The 16,767-nt window shown below is 38.0% G+C and overlaps 1 protein-coding gene across 2 annotated transcripts; it reads left to right on the top strand.

Annotated features, from left to right (window-relative positions):
• Positions 1-424: 424 nt before the first annotated feature.
• On the top strand, positions 425-16,702 carry TTPA (alpha tocopherol transfer protein). Of its 2 annotated transcripts, none has more exons than XM_084205963.1 (5): positions 425-680; positions 8,029-8,182; positions 9,400-9,593; positions 12,755-12,865; positions 15,055-16,702. In XM_084205963.1, the coding sequence occupies exons 1-5, from the start codon at positions 486-488 to the stop codon at positions 15,181-15,183; spliced, it is 783 nt and encodes a 260-aa protein (XP_084062089.1). In that variant the 5' UTR covers positions 425-485; the 3' UTR covers positions 15,184-16,702. The 2 variants fall into 2 exon arrangements, with proteins under 2 accessions (XP_084062089.1, XP_084062088.1); XM_084205962.1 differs by having other exon boundaries at positions 14,298-15,182.
• The last annotated feature ends 65 nt before the right edge of the window (positions 16,703-16,767 follow it).

Below are 16,767 nucleotides of genomic sequence, written 5' to 3' on the forward strand. Positions count from 1 at the left end.
GAGTGTAGGATTACTTTGCTTTATTTGGTGTGTACTTCTTTGACTAGATAGGCAAGAGGAAAGAGCAATCTGTTTGGCACCATAAAGCAACTCTCCCAATATTTATCTTGATTTCCCGACTCACAAGTCTGCATTTATGTGTTTTAAATATGCAAATTCTTAGTAAAAAAAATCAAAGACCTGAAAATTAAACCTTCCATGATGTTCCGTGTTCTCTGCACGAGTTTAAGCAAGTTAACTAGAACTTAATTTGAAGAGATGCTAATCTCCCGCAACCAGTCAAGCCCGTAGAAGTGGAGTAAGCAAGCGCAGGAGAGGCAGGGCGGAGGACGCGGCACACCAGCCGGCTCCCCCGCCCGGGGCCGGGGAGGGCGCTCAGGGGTTAAGCCCCGCGGGGGCGGGGGCAGCCGGGCCGGGCCCCGCCGCCGCGCTCCCCTCAATGGGCCGGGGCCGGCGGCGGGGCTGAGCTCGGCCGTGCCGCGGGGATGTCGCAGGCTCCGCCGGGCGCGGGGCTGCTCAATGACCTGCCCGACCACGCTCCGCAGGTGCGCGGCGCCGTGTCCGAGCTGCGGCGGCGGGCGGAGGCAGAGCCCGGCCAGCGCTGGCCGCAGCCCCTCTCCGATGCCTTCCTGGTGCGGTTCCTGCGAGCCCGAGACTTCCACCTGGACCTGGCCTGGAGGGTGAGGAGCGGCGGCGGCAGGTCGCGGCGTCCGGGGACGGGAGCAGCCGGGCTCGGGCTGTGGGGTGGGTCCGTGCCCCGCGCTGCCCGGGTCGGGCGAGGCCGAGCGCGGAGTTCCTTCCAGGGAACAAGCTCATTGCTTGTCACGCGTGTCGGCACGGATCTGTGTGCGGGGAGGCGGCTGGCTCGGCGCGGTATCGGTGTGCTAACACAGGGTAAGCGCGGTACAGTCACTCGCCTGTACAGTGAGTGTGGTAAGGTCACAGCTCCGATTAGGAAACAGTACCCTTCAAAGGACATCCTTGTCTTGATTATCAGGCTCAGGTTACTAGCAGGCGTACTCGTTTCACTACAGACTTATAACTGCCCTAAAACTATGGGTAAAAACTTCTTTTTGCTTGGAGTTTAGTCTTTTACAGCACTCCTTGCGGGCTTTGGTAAGTCGTGGTACTTTCCCGGCTCTTTGTATGCCTTTTTGCCACAGAGCACACATATTTTTAATATCCAAAGGCACAGATTGTTATCAGTTTGTTATTTTTTAAATGAAAGATTGATAGCAATTAAACCTTTGGAACAGAAAGTATTTCCAAATCCTCCCAGGGCAAAAGCTTTGATTTGCATGTGCCAACTGAAAGCTGTGTTTCCATGGAATTTTATGTTGTTTACACTGCATTGCCCAACAGACTTCACCTATTGGTTTCTTCACCCATTAGTTTCTGACTTCTCTGAACTGTAGACTTCCAATTTAACTCACCATAAGAGATGATTGTTTGCATATGGATGTATTGCGGGGTCAAGGTAGCTAAAAAAGGAAATTGAGAAATTGAATTATGCCCTTCATCATAAATACCTTTAAAAATTGTATTTTTGTTCTTTTCATTTGACTCATGGCATTGGCATCATAGCTTTAAACCGTTCCTCCTCAACAACTCGAGTCAGATTCCTTTGGGTTTTATGTATCTTACTTTTACTTGAAGTTCATGAGATTGTTTATATCAAAGCTGTGCACAAGCCATTGTGGGACTGTGGGTTTTTGTTTTTTTCTTTCCAAACAAAAGCCATTTTATTTTCCTGTGCTCCTTGGTTCCAAAATGCTTAAAGGGCTTAATAAGGACATATGGACTCCTGAATATCCACTCCGAATTGCATTGTAATTGGTTGTTACTGGTAATCCTATAGACAGGATGGTTGCACTTCTGAATTTGGCCTGTATACTTTTGCACTTTGATGGGATTGTGAGGTGTGTTAGGTAGGTAGGACTAATCTTTGGGAGTATGGAATCTAGACTAGGTTTAGAGATGAGAGTCTATGAAGTAGAAAATTTCCTATGCTTCTCTTGAGAATTAGCCCTCGACACTGGGATCCTGCTTTGAAAAAGTTGTCTTTTTAAACCTAATTAGATTTTCTGGGTCTCCACAGGCTGCTAAGTTTCTGAATTTCAAACCTTCCTTTGAATTAAGAGATTTGGATGTTCCAAACCAACCTGTATTTAATGTTTCTGTCTAGAATTTCAGTTCTCGGTGCTATAGCCACTTGCACTTAATCTTCTACATACTGGCTGACACCATTTTCTAGAATACTTCTGTTCTTCTCTTACAGTAAGGAAAGAATAACAGAAACACCTTTTTTTCTTTTTTTTTTTTCCCAGGAATGTGTTTATTGCAAGTGGTATATCAACGCCAAATAGTACTATTGTGCAAAAATCTCTCGTGGTCCCAAGTTGTTTATTCAGCTAACCCAAGTGTGACCTCACAGAGAAGTTATGTTAGTACTTCATCCTAGGCAGAGCCCTCCGGCCATCAGTCCTGAGAGTGGCTCTTCCCTCTTGTCCTGATTTGATGTTGCCTCTTGGTCTGAAATTCAGGCCAGTAAGATTCTCTTTGCCCACTGGGCTGCCATGTACTACTGCATAGTATTTGTAGAGCAGCTAGGGATAACAAAGTTAATGGCCCTGTCAATGCATATAAGCAAAGGTTATCCAGCATCTTAGTATGGGCTTATACTTAGCCTTAACTATGAATCAAGAGTCTGGCACCTGACCAGACCATTTTATTGATGCATTTCTGGTTAATAATTGACACAGATTTATCTGATGTCAGTTATCAGCAGTTGGAAATACTTCAGAAAAGAATAATCAGATTGTGTCAAGACATTCCATTTCTAAATCCTTTATGGTGACTCATAACGGCAATTTTTTCCATTTTTCCAATGGCAATTCCAGACTTGTTTTTAATCATATATTGATATGTCTCATGCTAGAAGAAAATCCAGCACTGAAACAGTATCTGGAATTGAAGCACTTGAAGAAGAGATAAAACCGTTTTAATTTCTTGAAGACAGTGATAATTCAGTTAAGACTATTCTCCTAGAATCACAGAATATATTGAGATGGAAGGGACCTACAGGGATCATTCAAGTTCAGCTCCTGGCCCTGCACAGACACCCTGTCAGCGAGTCACACTGTGTGCCTGGGAGCATTGTCCAAATGCCTCTTGAACTCTGTCAGGCTTGGTGCTGTGACCCCTTCCCCGGGGAGCCTGTTCCAGTGCCCAGCCACCCTCTGGGTGAAGAACATTTTCCTAATATCCAACCTAAACTCCCCCTGACACAGCTTCAGGCCATTCCCTCCTGTTTTGTCACTGGTCATCTCAGAGGTCAGTGTCTGCCCCTTTTTGAATGTACCAGCTATGTGTGTATGTTTGACTTTGCTGTTATCACCAAAAACACTGTCACTTGGATTCACTAGTGGTATGTGAAATCTGGAGAACTTGCATCTCCTTTTGGACATGAATGTTTCTTCCTGTTTTATTATGCATTACATCCTATAACTCTTGTATAGAACTGACTCTCAGTGACTTTGGAATGCTGTCTTTTTGTTCCTGAAATAGATTATACTCTGGAGAACAGAAGAAAAATGTTTGGCATTGAAACTCTATGCAAAGGGTTTTCATAAAATACTATTGTAAGCATCACTTTGTGGCACTGAAAACTCTAGGTATCTAGGATCCTTTTAGGAGTTCTGCTTGATATTAAGGTATATAGCCAGACTTTTGTTTTGCATTTGACTTACAGAGGGATGAGGATTTCCTAGTGCATTCTGCAGCAAGGAAGTCACTTAGGACGACTATGCTGTGCAAGAAGTGCTGTTTTCTGCAGTGTCAAACACACTGCTGAGTCTCAGACATTATCTCTGAGTATCTTCACATCACTCAAACATAAATGCTAACTTGAAATCAATTACTTGGCTGCTTTTCTTCCATCAATACCAAGGAATTCCTTGAAAAGGATGGAAGAACCCTTATTAGCTCTCTAAACTGACTCTTGAGGAAACACAAATCAGTCAGCCAGGCTTCTCTTTGTGCTAGTCAGCATGTGCTTTTCCACTGACAAGGAAGTAATGCATGAAGAATTAAGAAAGTTCTCTGTCTCTATAAAATATTTTAAATTCTTTGTCTGTGTATACTGTATGTTTAAATTCTGGGTACATTTGTACACACACATATAAAAAGAAATATAAAATACATATGCTCAAATGTTTATATTCTGAAATTTGAGCTGTGGTTTCTCCTGCAAAGAATGTCAGTAAAAAACATTTTTTTTTCCCAAGAATTGTGTGCATTTTTACAACTTAGGTAGCAGAGGCCTAATTCTGCCTAATTCTGCCTATCATCCATGTTAATATAACTAAATAGTTATTAATCAAGAAAAATACAATTACTTTACATATACAGATGCATTTATTTCTCTGACAAGCACAATGTTTTCTAGTTCTTTTGCTTCTAAGTAAAGTACCAAGTTCACTTTGGTTTGTAGGACCTGAATCTTGGTTTAATTGATAACTTTGTAATCTCTAATGTTCAGAAATCTGGAACTATACCCAACAGACATCGGGGGATAAAACCTCTTAAATAATGCTGAACTACAGACACTGGAGTTTTTCATCCAGCTTTTCCCCCCCTTTATGAAGTTATCTTGCATGTATTTTGAGATGCCGAGCAGATGCTAAGTAGGTTATTCCATTTTTAAACACAGATAATTATACATTGAGATGTTTTTCTTGTGCATGAGCCATTTTTTATACTGGGTAATGAATGTGTCTATTTTTCCTGAGATTAGGTTGTTTCATCTATATCCAAACTGATTGTTGTATGCAACATTTATGTTTTACCCTGCTGAAAAGGAATCTTACTTGAAAAAAATTTTACATGAATTTCTGTGCTTAAACAGAGTAAAATCTGTAAACCACTGCAAGTGTTTGAATTCCTTTATATGTTTAAGGATTACTCTTTTAAGTGGTCATGTGAGACTTGACTATGTCCAGCTGTAAGAGAAGGGTTGCTTACATAAATAAAAATTTACAGAATATCTGCCAAAACTAGCTGTAGATTCTGTGGAAGATTCTCTAATGCTGACCTTTACTTCGGACCTAAATTAATTTAGGTAATTAGATTAGGTTTTTAAAATCTGAGAACTCTTCAGCACTTTGTGATTTTCTTGCCAGGGGAACTTTAGGCTTAGCCAAGTTACGTGTCTGAAAGGTGCACCACTTACTTGTGTCATGGAAAGTGTCAGAAGTATTCCAACCATATATTTACTCCATAATGGGTGTGCAAGTAGGTTAACTGTGCCTTCTGTAAGGATCTTGAGTGCATCACAAGCTGCAAATACCAGTCTCTTTCTTCCAAAGTCCAAGAACTTAAATCCTTGTTTCCAACTTGGAAAATGTAAATATCGTGAAAATGAGAAACTATCTGTATTGACTAGACAGGATTATTTAGGGTATTGAATTAATGTGTCATTTTTATTCTCATTTTAGTTTTGGCAGGAAGTTCTTCAAAGAGGTGTTTAAAATATATATCTTCATGATATTGTGGTACCACAGATTTTAGAGGAAAAGTGACAAATTACAAAGCCAGGAATGTTTTCATGGTTGTTTTCAGGGTGGTTTTGTATTTTGCTGCTATTTCAGAGTCTGTTTTGGAAAGAACAAGGAAGAAACATGTTGACATTGCTGTCTGGCACAAAGCAGCTGGGATTGCTCAAACAGCGCCCTTTGTAGACAGTCAAGTACTGACAGAGTGAGATAATCAGAGTACCTCAACAGGCCTATCTTTGCAACTGCAGTGAACTTCTGTTCCACAAATCAACTAACTTTCCCTACTTCCTCCCTCTTTCCTCCACCTCATTCGTTTGTTAGTTTTAAAATTAACCTAGGCTAAAACTGATTGAATGTAGTCAAGAGACTTCTAATAAAATTCTCCTAATGGCTAAATGTTTCTTTCTATTGTGATGGTTTAGGATGAGGCTTTTATCTGTTTTTCTTTCACTGCCAAATCAAGTGGGATTCTAACACGGTCTATATTTTTTTTAATTTTTTTTAATCTAAATATGTATTTATAGGCTCTATTTCCATAAAAAATATAGCTAATTTCAAATCAGTGTACCATGTATCTTTATGTAAATTTTGCTGATAAACAATAATGTTTTATAAATAGTTTCCTCATGGCAATTCATTTGAGAGAACTTCAAAATCATTCAACCTTAATCTGAGCAGAAAAGCATTAAGCTGAAGAAAAAGTATGTTTTATGTAAAATTATACAAGAAGCTTAAAAATAGAGGGAAGTGTAGGAGATAAGATTAATTATCTGACATGAGCATGCTGTGAGCTACAGGATGCTGAGTTCCAGGTCTCCCTCTAAGAGTCTGTAGGGATGAATTTAATTTTACTGAAGTTCCTTGTGATCATTCTTCCAATGAAACTACTGAAGAAAATTATGTTTGCATAGATACAAGAAAATTTTAATTTTTTGACAGTTATATTCTATTAGTTGGACCTGACAGCACTTTTAACTTTAGTATTTCTGTTGCAAAATACGGAGTAATTGATAAAGGAAAAAAAATAATTTCTGTTAATACAAATTATAGGAAATAAAAGACTTTTGATTGATGCTTTCAGTGTACTGAACACACTTAATTTGTGAAACTGTGCTGAGGATCAGATTGGGTTTTCCTGTTTGATGAAATATAGAAGGAATTCTAAAAGCTAGGCTGTGCATGCCACCATTAAGATTTAAAGTTACATTTTGGCTTGCTGTGAAACAAGGTACTGAAAAATTCTGGTTCTCTTAGCTACTTCGAAGGTCTTGAGTTAGACCCCTAAGTCATAGCCATTGAGGAAATTAAAACAAAATATGAATTACTTGTAATAGCTATCTCTCTACTTCCAGACTTTGTGATTACCTTAGCAGGAGTGATACAGCAGAGGCAAATTTTAGTTGATGAACAGAGAGGAAGCATTTTAAAAGACAGTTTTACATAGCTTCTTACTTATGCACAATGTCTTAAATAAATTTCAGTTGCTGGGCATAGTTCATTTTCCCCACAACCACTTAGTTAATATTAAAGGAGACCCAATAATTAGACTTGGAAGTTAAAACTACTGCATCGTCAACTTAATTTTTCTCGATTCATCTCTAAGATGACCTTGCACAGTGCTGCCTGTAATTCCTCAACACAGATGTTACCTCACAAAGGAGCACCTTTAATTTCCTCTTCCTTAGCATTAGTTCATGGCCTTTCAACACACAGCTCCTCCTGTGCCTTGGAAATGCTGGTTATGGTGCTGCCTCCCAGCCTTGGGAACCAGGCTGACCAAGTCCCTGGCCACAGACAGGATCTCTGTTTTAACCTGACAGGATCTCCTTACTCCCATTCTGTGGGAGAGAAATTGTCAAATGTGTAATAGACCCGCTACTGTGTTCTATCTTCTCATTTCAGAGGGGTAGAAGGCACCTCAAAAATGTTTTTGGGTATGCTGATGAGCATGCCTGCTTCAATTAGTAAACTGGAATTATTGATGTAAAAAAATAGGGAAGGAGTGAGTGAGTGAGTGAGTGAGTGAGTGAGTGAGTGAGTGAGTGAGTGAAGGAGAATGTTCCTCCATAAAATTTTGCACGTCTAAATTTTAAAAAATCCTGAATGAGTCTGATGCAGTAGCAAAACAAGCAATCCTAAAGGTAACCTGAGCAGAAAAAAAAAGGGGTGTAGATGCATTTTACACAGAAACTGCAGGCTTATTCTACATTCAGTTTTCTTTCTGACACAAAATGACAACTGCAGTACAGCAATGATTTGACTGAGTTCTAAATTCATCATGGCAATTTACTCGCTTGATCCGGTATAGCAACCTTCTGTTTCTAGGAGTGATTTGATTAAAATATACAATTAAATTATAGCTAATTTAATGAATTAAACCTGACTGTGACCACATTTGGAAAGCATATTTTTAACTGTGCTCTCCCTGTAATAGCTGAACCTTACCTGACATCCACATTAATTTTTTTTCCAGTTATTGAAGAATTATCAGAAGTGGAGAATTGAATGCCCAGAAATAAGTGCAGATTTACAACCATCTTCTGTTCTTGGTCTTTTGCAAGCTGGCTACCACGGAGTCCTAAGGTCAAGAGACCCACATGGAAGCAAAGTTCTAATATACAGAATTGGTGAGTGACAAAATTGCTTGGAACAGTTTCACACCTGATTCTGACACTGAAGTTTTTGGGCTTTGTTTGTTTGCTTTGATTTGTTTTGTGGTTTGTTTATTTTTTTAATTATCACAATTTCAGCAGCAAACCAAAATATTTTATGGGTACAACTGCAGGGGTTGATAAAACTAGATCAAAACAGAATATTTTAACTAGAAAGATTAGGTATTTATGTTCCTTGCTAGAAATGCATTTCCATTAATATAAAGGTGAATTTAATGAGCTATAGCAATTAAATAATTTTACTTATCTATTGGTATGGCTAAAGCTGTACGATCCCTTATGAAGAACCTAAGTTTCTTTTTAGTGAAATTCTTGTTGCATCAAAAGAATCTTGAAGGTTAAAACTTGTAAGATTACATGGTTTTTTTGGCTCTGAGTGCCCAAAAATCATTTGACTTCACGTAAATTGTCAAAGCCATGGGCTAAGACTGTGGTACTGACGCAGATGCAGCACAGAGTAGAGAGAACACAAACAAAGGTGTACATCTTGTCATATATCAACATTCAGTTTAGGGTGGGATGAGCAGTTCACCAGGCTTTCATTGTTTACTTGTACCCAAAGAGTCCTAGCAAAAAACACTTGGAAAATGCTTGATGCACCTCCTAAAAATATTTTCAAAAAGTACATAGTTAAATGAACAGCATGTCTCTTTATGTTTATTTTGGACTGAGGCATTATTTTTGCCAACTTTCAAAGGACTGTCTTATTATCATCTGGTCTAGTAGGCAGTTGTGCCCTCTAGAGCTTTCATCTAGGGTTAAGGCTCATCCCATGCAATTTTTCGCTCAGGCCTCAGAAAAAAAATAAGTGAGAATCACTGAGTTGTGCCAGAAAATTACAGTGCTGAAAAGCAATTCTATTAATTGATAGGACTGATGATTTGCAGCTTCTGCTAGCATGACTATTACTGAATTGTACCTTGTACTAGGTCTGTGGCCATAGGTAGAACATGCTACATTATGTGGTACCATCCACTAAAAGAACATTAAAGATGAATGAGAGAGCAGGTACACAAACTAACTTGTGCACTGGAAAAACAGTTTATTTCAGGAACTTTGTTCTTGCTGATTAATTCTTGTTCCTGAGAAGCGCATTAGAAGCCATAAGAAGAAAAAGTGCAGGTGTATGGGGTTTTCTCATGGTAATGCAGGGTAATCTATCTTCTCCTCAGGACAATGGGATCCCAGTTTGTTTACAGCATATGATGTGTTTCGTGTAAGTCTCATCACATCTGAACTCATTGTAAAGGAGATCGAGACTCAGCGAAATGGAGTCAAGGCCATCTTTGACCTTCAAGGGTGGAGATTTGCTCATGCTTTTCAAATCAGTCCAGCAGTGGCCAAGAAAATTGCTGCTGTTCTCACAGTAAGTATGACATAATGCTTTATGCAGCTTCATTGCTGTGACTTCCAATTTTTCATCTCTTCCAAGCTATAGTAAATCTTCCTTCTGTAGGCATTCACAGACTATGCAACTTGGAAGAACAAAATCCTTAATCAAGTACAAGTTGTGCTTGATTTTACCTCAATTTAATTCTTCTATACCAGTAAATGGCCTCTAACTTCTACTGTTTTATAAGAATTCCACCAACCTCTTACAACACAAGAATTTCATGACTGGAGGAGAAGATGAAGCCCAGTTTTGGAAGGATCTCTCTGTTATCCTGTTTCATCTCTTCTCTTCCATTATTTTGTGCATTATCTCAATATTTAAAACATTTATTCCTGTCTCAGAGAATATTAAAAATAGTGTGCACTGTGAGCAGTTAAGAGCAAGACACTCCTAACTTGTTACCAGTATGGTTGATCCTTATGTGGTCTTCCATCTGCTAATAACAGAATGTATAACATTTATGTTCTGCTTGCTTTCTTCCCCACAACATGAGCTTGTTTTCTGCAAATCACTGTTACCTCACCTCCTGTTTTTCATAAAACTTCTCAGGACTTTACTGTCTTTAAGGCTTATTCCTTTCTGCCAAATTCAGTTGAACTTTGCCACTGGATTTGAGAGAAAAAAAAATTAAAGAAAAAAGGGGACTGAGAACTGACAGGCAAGCTGCAGTGTAGTCCTATAATCTTATTTTCCTTCAGAAGTTATGTTGAAAGTCAGTAATAATAAAACTGTTAGCCTGTGATGTGGAAATGAGCCAGGGAGATAATCTCTTGCTCTGATTCGATAAGGTTAATATCTGAGATTCAATCAAAGCTTAGTCATTGAATTAATATCATCAGAACTTCAGACGTTCTTCCTTCTGATATCTACTGTAAAACTTTATTGAAACCATTAGGTATCCCCAACTTTGCACATCTAGAATGAGAACTCCTGGTGTTATGCAGTCTTGGGCCAGTTCTCATGAAAACAGGACTAGAGAGACTGTTTCAGTTGACTTCTGAGGTAGTAAACATATTGCTGGAAATATTTTTAACCTTGAAATAAAGCAGAAAGGAGACAAAATAGGATTTGCAAGTACATCTAAAGGTTTCAATTCATTATCTCAAAGCAGGAAATTCTTTGATTATGATGTTTCCATCTTGACCTATTTCTGATTTTTTCAATGTTTTTCAAACTTCTAAATGTTTATTCTAGCTATGGAAAAGAAAAAATAAAAATTGTGTGTTTCCAGTGTTCTTTTCTAAGAAGAAAAAAAATTTTAATTTTACTTTTTGTCCCCTGCTTCCTTTCCTCACTTTTAACTGGGTTTGTAAATTTTATCCAGAGATTATATTAGTGTTGTTCCATATCATATAATCATAGAATATGTTAAGTTGGAACGTACTCATCAGAATCATCAAGACCAGCTCCTGGCCCTATGCAGGACACCCCAGGAGACACACCCCATGTGGCTGAGAGCATTGTCCAAACACTTCTTGAACTCTTGTCAGGGTTGGAGCTGTGACCACTTCCCTGGGGAGCCTGTTCCAGTGCTCAACCACCCTCTGGGTTAAGAACTTTTTCCTCATATCCAATATAAGACTCCTCTGACACAACTTCAGGCCATTCCCTTAGGTCTTGTCTCTGGTCAGGAAAGTGAAGAAATCTTCCCTTCCTCTTCCCCTTACAAGGAAATTGCAGATTGTGAGGAGGTTTCTCCTCAGTCTCCTCTTCTCCAGGCTGAACAGACCAAGTGACCTCAGCCACTCCTCACACTGCTTCGCTGCTTCCCCTCCAGACTCTTCACCATCCTCCTGGCCCTCATTTGAAGCTCTCTAATAGCTTAATGTTTTTTATAATTTGGTGCCCGAAACTGCACACAGTATTTGAGGTGAGGCTGCCAGAATGCAGAGCAGAGCAGGACAATCCCCTCCCTTGCCTGGCTAGAGATGCTGTGCCTGATGCACCCCAGGACATGCTTAATGCACTCCAGAATATGCTTATAAGTAAAAGTTAAGAAACCTTAGTTTTAATCCAGTATTTTACTCAAGAAATATCTCTTGCAAATTACTATACTGTATCAAGAAACAAGTTAATGGAAAGGAAGTATGTACTAAGGAATGGAAAGCATAGTATGGATAAAAAGTGACATTATCTTGAAAAATCTGTTACCTCAGGCAGAAAATTTTGTGAAAATCATGATAGTAGACTTTAAGTAGATGATAACCCGTAATAACATTAAGTGAAGACACAAGCTGATCATTTTAAGGTCTTTAACATACATTATATCTGGAAGAAGGGGCACTAAAGAAATGTGTTAGCTTTGTGTTTTTTCTTCCTTAGAACTATTGAACTAGTGAGGAGATAGGTTTGTGAGAAGTACAATTTTTATAAGCAGAAAACATCTCAGGTAGTATCAGGTGGGATTTAAAGGGAAGCTGTACTTTCCCCGTTCCACAAAGCTTGTTTTGAGCACTGCCCTATTCTATTTTCTTTTACATTTCAAAGATCTGGAGCTTTTAAATGAATGCAAGTAGAATCCAAGCTGTTTTATATTATAAAGGCTGTATAGCAGATATTTTATTCAATTTCATTAAGACAGTAATCTTGTTGTAAAGCTGAACTTCTGTCTTGGCCAAATTCCTAGTAATTTCTAGGCTTATCTCTAAATTATAAATATAACTTATTTAACTTAAAGTTAGTATTTTCACTAGTTTATATATATATTTATGTATTATCCTTCAGGCTGTACATTGCCAATAGAAGCACATAGATAGCATTTTGTAAATTAGTAGCAGATTCTTGTGAAAAATTGTACTTTAGAAGAAAGGCTGAGCTCAAAGTTTGTGTACAATATTTATGTGCAATTTGGTGAGAGTTTTCTTTTTTGTTTTTCTGTTTGTTTTTAATATTCAATCTCACCTCCTACTGAGATGGAAAAAATGGTGAGATTTTTCCCTCTAAATGGAGGAACAAGATATGATTTTTCTAAATGTTGTTCTTAATTTACACTGCTAGAAAATGCAGGAATTGGCAAGGTCATAAGAAATACTTTAACCTATGGACCAGACAGTTTTTATAGGCCTGTGCTTAGTAATAGAGGTGTTTCAATAATGTTTTCTTTTTCTTGTTCTGTTTTCCATGTATGCTGACAGGATTCCTTTCCACTGAAAGTTCGAGGTATCCACTTGATTAATGAGCCTTTATTCTTCCACCCAGTCTTCGCTCTAATTAAGCCTTTTCTCACTGAAAAAATAAAGCAACGGGTGAGTGCACACAAATATTTCTTTCTGCCACAAAACCCTTATATGACAATCTGCAGCGCTTTCCTTAGGCTCTGTTACTCCTGATTACTGAAGAGCATAAATCATTTTTGTTTGTTAGTGCCATACAGACCTCCAGAATCTAACAGTAAATAATTTGCAGTTATTATTTACATGAGTGTCGCAAGTGGTGCTGTTATCACTGCTCTGAAGAGAAGAAAAAGTGACACAAAGTGGTTAAATAATTTGCTTGAGGTCACATAACAATTCTTCTGCAGAACTAGGAAAAAATAGGTCTCTGCCTAAAAAATAGCACTCTGCCTATAATTGATAGAGAAAAATGATCACTGAGCAGTGTGTTATGGTCCAAGCTGTGCAGAATTAGTATAAGGCAACTTTTAGCTCTGACAGGCCTCCAGAGGCATTTATGCATCAAAAATTGGTCAGACTTAACTTCTAAGTTTTTTTCCAAATAGCTCCTTAGTTGCTTTAAATAGTTTTGCAGTTGGAGATCTGCAAATGGATTTGTATTTGGATGCAAAAGCATGCCAAGGATGACGGTTTGTTGCAGCATAGAAAGATATTGTAGTTTTCAGCTGGCACAAAAGTGAAGGGGTAACAGCAGGACTAAGGTACAAAATAAGCAGCCCTGCCTATTGTTGTTCTGATTCTGAAGCCTCCTTTTTCTCAGCACATGGATTTTGGTTATTTGCATTAGCCAGTGAATGCCAAGACAGTAAATCCTAGAAAAGTATCAGACTGTCAGTAATGAACAAGGTTTCAAAATAGCTACAATAAAGCAAAAGGAGAAGAACCAAACCTACAGTATTGAAAGAGTTGAAGTGGAGAAGTAGTCCAGAATGCAATTCCAGTTGGAACTGAAAGATAAGGACTGATATAGAGATTCTGTTGAGTATCTTCCTTGACACATGTCTTAGCCTACATAAGACTACATAATCTTGTTTTTAAATACATGTGGCAGAACCAGATATGATGCAGACAGGGCTCTTTTCTTGGAAATTACTGAAGGGCAAGTACAAGATATCATGACAAAACAAATCAGCAGTATTCCCGTGGTTTAGCTCAGTTTAGCAGCTTGGATGTAGTGTGTACTCTCACCAGCTTTGCTAAACCAGTCTGGAACAAGTGTGTAGTTAGTTTTGGCTCCTGTGCTCAAAGCTACATAAAATACAGTCCTCAGGTTGTAGTCCATCCTTCACCAGCCTTCAGACTCAAAGGAGGACAGAGTTTGAGTACCTAGGGGAAACTCACAAGGATAGTTCGACCTTTTAAGGAATTAATTATGAAGTAATACACTTACTTAGTTAAACCAAGCTGGTGGGTTCAGCTCTTGCATTGAGATGCTTTGCTGCCTATTCTCACTCAATAGTCTAGCATTCATACCCAAGTAAATGCTTTTAATATTTTGGTTTAGGTGTACATGCATGGAAATAACTACTTGCAGAGTCTGACCGAGCACTTCCCCGTCAGCATTCTCCCGCTGGAATATGGGGGGGAAGAAGTCTCTATTGAAGAGCTGGCCAAGGAATGGACTGACTTCATAATGGGATCTTCAGATTATCTTCAGAGCATTTCTCTGGTTGCCTAGGAATAACCTTAATACAGTATTTTATCAATTCTTGAACATTGGAAATAAATTTAATATGAAAATTTCCATTGTGAATGAAACCAGTATGTCTTTGCAGGGCACTCACTGAATGTTATATTGGCTGCACTAACTGAAGTCTATCAGTCTGTATGTCTCAAGAGATTAATGAATTCTACATGTTTGTTGCACTGTTTGTTATTGAGTAACTTGTATGCCAGAAAGCTGAAGAGTGCATTGGATATCAGATTGATACTGCTGCTGTTAGGTCTTTGGAGACAACTCATCTGTAATAATGTAGTCCAGAACCTTACACTTAAATTTTGTATCTTGGCTTGTCAAGACAATACAAAACAAAGAATAGACTGTGAATAGGGTAGTTTGTTGCAGAAATAAGACTACAGGGCTAATTTACAAGGACTGAAGAGGCTGCTTTTTGGATTGATTCTCAGGGAAAAATGCTGTTTTGTTAGTTTGTATTAAATTGAAAATTAGTCAGCAAGTGAGATATTTGCATTGCTCTTTGTGCTGCTTGTGCAGCTTCCCTTTTTGTCCTAATTAACAAAGAAATCTTCGTGTTTTATAGAAAAACACCACGTACATATTCTTCAAAGGACAGTGTGAATCGGAGGGAGAAGCTGGTAAAAGAGTCATAACAACCTTGAAAATTCTTATTTTCTTTCTTCAAAGTAATACTGTCTATGGACAACTATAAACAACTGAGATTATTATCCTTAAATCCCTAGTGTAGAGGACTGCAGAGGTCAAAAGTTTTCAGCTGTTTGCATTATCTGTTTGTTTCAGGGGTAAAGCAGGTTATGTCATTTTATTTTCAGTACAGTAACTGTTCTTAACTCTTTTGTTTTTGCATAAGCACTATGTATTTAATCATTCCATATGAATTTTCCAATGAATAAATCCATAAAAATGCTTTTATGTCAGGTAGCTAGAAATTATAACTTCAGTTATTTTGTAATCTTTAGGACATTTGAATAGTATATAGGCATAGGGAACAGAAATGAGACTATCCTATTATATTAGAAATGCCTTACTTTAGATTATGATTAGTAAGGCATTATTGCAAGAGTCATTGGAAACTATTCTTTATTAGCAAGAGGAACATCTGTGAAAAACCCCTTAGAGTACTTGTTGGTTGTAGTTTTTTCTGCTGTGGTAAGATCAATGCCAGAAATTCTTTCAAAACTGACAACAATCTCTTTTTTATTTTTTTCTTCCAATTTCTGAATTTCCTGAAGTGCCTTTTTCATTTTCAAAATATTTTTCTCTTTCAAAATATTTTTGATATGGGGCCTTAATTTAAAGAAACCTTATTCAGATATATGAGTATATGAAAATGTATTTCATATATATTTCTTTCTCTCAGATTTTGTGATACTATTTTGTGATACACTGTTTAGTGATACAAAAGCTCCTTAAACAGAGGAGTTCGATGAACTGCGAATTCTTCTTTATAAGAAAATAGACCAAGTAGTCAGCTATCTGGCAATTGTTCAGGTGTGTAACTCAAGTTCCAAGTAATTTACCAGTTGGAAACCCAAAGCTATTGTCTTAATATTACAGTCCTGCAATTTTAATCTGTGAATGTAAACTGCACAAAGGAATGAACCAAGTTTCAGTGAACAAGAAAATTTAAACTTTTTCTATGAAACCAATCTCTGATTGCTACTGGTTCATGTAGCAGAAACCTCATTTGATTGCATATGTATATGCATATTTAGCTGGGGCTTTTTGATCTTTATTTGGACTTCACCAGCTCTATGAATATAAAGTCCTAAATGTCTTCAAAAATACCCCAATCCTGTTATTAAGTGATAGCGTGTTTGCATAACTCAGCAGTTAGAGCACTGAGTGCAGTTGTTTTTTTCCTGAACTGTTAATTATTTTTTAATGTTTACATATTATATAGGAGGTGGGAACCCTTAATTGCCATTGCTGCTAATAATAAGGACACAATATAATTGGAACATTTACATGATGAATAGTGAAGATATTGGTATGATGTGCGGTGGTGTTGCAGCTTTGAGCAGCAGCCAACGAAACAAAGATCCCTAAGTGCATTATTCTTTATAAACATCGGGAGTGCCTCTAAAAAAAAATAAAGTTCCTGTTAAACGGTACAAATATATAATTTACTACTGACTGTAAGCACGATGTAATGCACAATTTTTAATTTTTTTCTCTGTTTTAAATGTATTAACATATGTTTTAATTAATAAACCCTTTCTGGTTGCACCAGCCTCGTCTGTCTGGATACGATCGTCGCTTTGGCGGGGAAGGG

This window comes from Fringilla coelebs, assembly GCF_963513975.1.
Source record: "Fringilla coelebs genome assembly, chromosome: 1".
Lineage (NCBI taxonomy): Eukaryota > Metazoa > Chordata > Aves > Passeriformes > Fringillidae > Fringilla > Fringilla coelebs.